At 36.5% G+C, this 3621-nt stretch overlaps 1 protein-coding gene across 1 annotated transcript in view; it reads right to left on the bottom strand.

Moving 5' to 3' along the window:
• Nucleotides 1–698: 698 nt before the first annotated feature.
• Nucleotides 699–3621, bottom strand: part of LRRC63 (leucine rich repeat containing 63) — a 118618-nt gene continuing 115695 nt past the window's right edge. Inside the window, exon 8 of the mRNA XM_005861409.1 lies at nt 699–855. Coding sequence (XP_005861471.1) covers nt 699–855 — 157 coding nt within the window. The remainder of the gene's footprint in view (nt 856–3621) is intronic.

Raw genomic sequence — 3621 nt, forward strand, 5'->3', positions numbered from 1 at the left:
GAGAGAAAAAAATCATCCATGTGAGAGAGACAAGTCAATTGGTTGCCTCCTGCATGTGCCCTGGATGGAATCTGCAACCCAGGTATGTGCTCTTGACAGGGAATTGAACCTGTGACCCTTTAGTGTGGGAGCCAACATTCTAACCACTGAGCTACACCAGCCAGGGTTGGAAGTAAATTTTTATTCCCAGAAGCAATCCACAATTCAGATGATTGGCACTGGATAAATTTCCATAGAAATGCACAAATGTTGAAAGCTTGGATACATCACGTTGAAGCTATATGAGGCAAAACCCCACTGATGTGTTTAAAATGTTATCAGAATGGATGCGTGAAAAGGCCAGTTTTAAGATAAATCCTTTTTGCAGAGGAATATAACACTTTTCTTTTTATAGTAAAAATTGTCTGAAATAAATTTTATAGATCTTCATTGAAATCCAAAAACTTTCATTAATCCTTCTTAACTAATTATTCTGCAAGAACTCCCTAACAATCACAAATTTTCATAAGGAGGTAGAATTACGAAGAAAATTCATATGAGTGTGAGAAGATGCTAATGTCTTCCATACAGAATCTGTACTCTCAACGAAATGAATTGGTATTTACATAAACTTTAATGGCTTTTAAAGTGGGATTCAAAAATCATTGTATGATCATCAACTCAGAATTTGGAGTTACTCTTTCACCAGGAATACTATCTTAAAAAAAACTGTTTTCAAGTACTTCTCTGTAGCAGGAAGAAGAACAGACATGAAACATAACAGGAAGGTGTGTTGCTCCAAAAACATTGCAGGATTGGATAACACGATAACCTTCATCAAACTTGGGACCATCACACCATTCACATCTGGATGTGCTGCAATTAAATAAGCATTAAATCAATATTTAGTAAATTTCTACTAAAGAAAGGACATTTTGTTGATGCTATGTCTCAATGTAATAGAAAATATGATTTTATCATCATTGATCTTATATAATTGAGGAGCTAAGACAGATGCAAGTGAACAATTAAAAGTTAGTAGATATGTGTGTATAAAACAAACTGTTTTTTAAAATAAAAAAGTATAGATTCATAGTAAGAAAACACTCTAAAGATAGATCCCAAATGAAAAACAGTAATTATCTTTGGACAGTGTAATCACAGATAATTCTAAATTTCTTTATAAAGTTTTCCTGTATTTTCAAAATTTTCTATAATAAATGTGTTATTTTTATAATTCGAAAATGTTATTTTAAAAATAGAGGAATTAACATAAACTAGTGTAGAACTAGTGTCCATATATATAATTTTAAATGTTCAAAAGTCAGTTTTTTAAAAGGACATTAACCCATTAGCACATTAACATTGGCACATGAACAGACTATTCACAGAAGAAGAAACCTGAATATCCAGAGAACATGAGAAGCTTCTCAATCTCATTAGTGATCAGAGAATAAAAACAAACTAGCACAGAAATATCATTTCACAATAATCACATGGGCAAAATACAAAAGTCAGAGAGTGCAAAATTTGATCAGGATGAGACCATCAGGGACTCTGACAATTTCTTGGTAGCATATAAATTGGTATGATCATGTTGGAGCGCAATTTGGCGATTTCTATGTAAGTGAAGATACACATACTCTATAACCTAGAGACACTTGCAAATTTACATAAGGAGCTATGTTTTAAAATCATTATTGTTGACTTCTTAGCAATAGTAAAATTGGAACCAATTCAAGTGTTCACCAGCAGGAGAAAGAATGAATAGCTTATAAATATTCAATCTGAGGAAAACTACAAGAGTTAATGAACTAAATTTATATAAAATCAATATGGACAAATCTTAAAAATGTTGAGAATAAAAAACAAGTTGAAGAATGACATATTTTTTGATATTTGCATGACATTTAAAGCACGAAGACTACATATTTGTTAGAGGTTTCTTCTGACATCAAACAATGTTTAATTTATTGCAGACGTCAACTGGGTGTCCTAAAAGTCAATTCAATTAAATTTTGACACTAATTTCTGGGAGTAAGTGCCAGACTCCACAGGCTTAAGGGCTCAGTCCTACAGTATTGCCCTCACTTAATATACAGTGACCAGTATGGGTCCCCCAGGTTACACACATTTTTTTCCACTTGGCTACAAATTAGGGGTTCCAGTGATGCCCCTTTACCAGGTTTGATAATTTGTTATAACAACTCAAGATTCTGGAAAATGCTGTACTTACTATTACAGTTTAATATAAAGGATACCAATGAATAGCTAAATGAAGTGAGGCCTGCAAGAGTCTTGAGGGCAGGAGTCTCCGTACCAATGGAGTTGGAGTGTGCCACTCTCCAGGCACCAGATATGTCTGCCAGATTGTAAGCTCTCTGAACCCTGTTGCTTAGGGGATTTTATGGAAGTTTCATTAAGTAGGCATGCTGATTAAATAATTGGACATTGATGATTGAACTCAATCTTCAGCATCTCTCACCTCCCTTTCCTGAGGTGGAGGGGGTTGAAGTTAAATGTTCCAACCTTCTAATCAAAGCTTGATCTTCTGGCAACCATTCCCTACCCTGAAGCTACCTAGAGGCCCCTAAGAGCCATCTTACTTGCATAAACTCAGGTAGTATTGAAAGGAGCTCATTATCTATCTATACAAAAGGCTAATATGCTAAGTGTTCTTCCCAACTTCTGACCAGTCACTTTGATGTGCACTGACCACCAGGGGGCAGATGCTCAATGAAGGAGCTGCCATGACAAGCATAAAGAAACAGCACCATAGACCTGGTGCCCAGAAAGCAACACTAGGTTTCCCCCGAGAGGGATACAGGCCCCACCACCACCCTGAGATGCCAGCCCACCAACTTGCAGCCAACACTGCTGAGACCCCATGACGCAAAATGCAGCCCATAGCCCAGCCCCGCTCTGAAATGGTTGCTGTGGGTGCTGGGTAATGATGGCACATAGCAATGCCCGGCTTCCTCTCCCTAGCGACTAGGCTCCTTGGAGTTCCAGGAACACAGGTGGAAACATTTTACACTTTAACCAAATGTCTGTGAAGCATTTCCCATGCCTCATCCTCATTTGATCCTCACAGAAGTCCTGGAGATAGGAGACTTAGTAGAATCCTATTTTCTTTTCATTAGTTGGAAAACGGAGATTTAGAAAGCTTAAAAACTTGACCTGACTGAAAAGAAGTAAGAAATGGTGGACCTTGAAAATGAAAAAAATTCAGGTTTTCTCACTGCACAGAATATAGTCAAACACTGCTGCAGTTAAATATTTTACCCTTTGTTCTCCCTGCATTATCTACAATAATAATGTGCTTCATGTTGATATTTACTGCTGTGTTGCTGACAATTACCTAAAAGAGAAGTTGGGGTGCTTCATTGGGCTGGAAAAAGTTTACCTAAATCAGAAAGCAGGTCTAATTAAGCAGTTTATTCTATACATATAAAAGGCTAAGTTGACTCATGCATGCATGATACATATAAAGCTCTTGGTGGCGCCAATTCCGCATGTGTGTTTTGATCTGTCATTGTTGATCATAAATTTGGTTGACACTTCTACTATAGAGAAAGGGCGAATAACGATATTAAAATATTTCTTCTAATTAATTTCCTTTCAATGTGCATGAATTTGTGC

Source organism: Myotis brandtii, unplaced genomic scaffold (assembly GCF_000412655.1).
Source record: "Myotis brandtii unplaced genomic scaffold, ASM41265v1 scaffold15, whole genome shotgun sequence".
Lineage (NCBI taxonomy): Eukaryota > Metazoa > Chordata > Mammalia > Chiroptera > Vespertilionidae > Myotis > Myotis brandtii.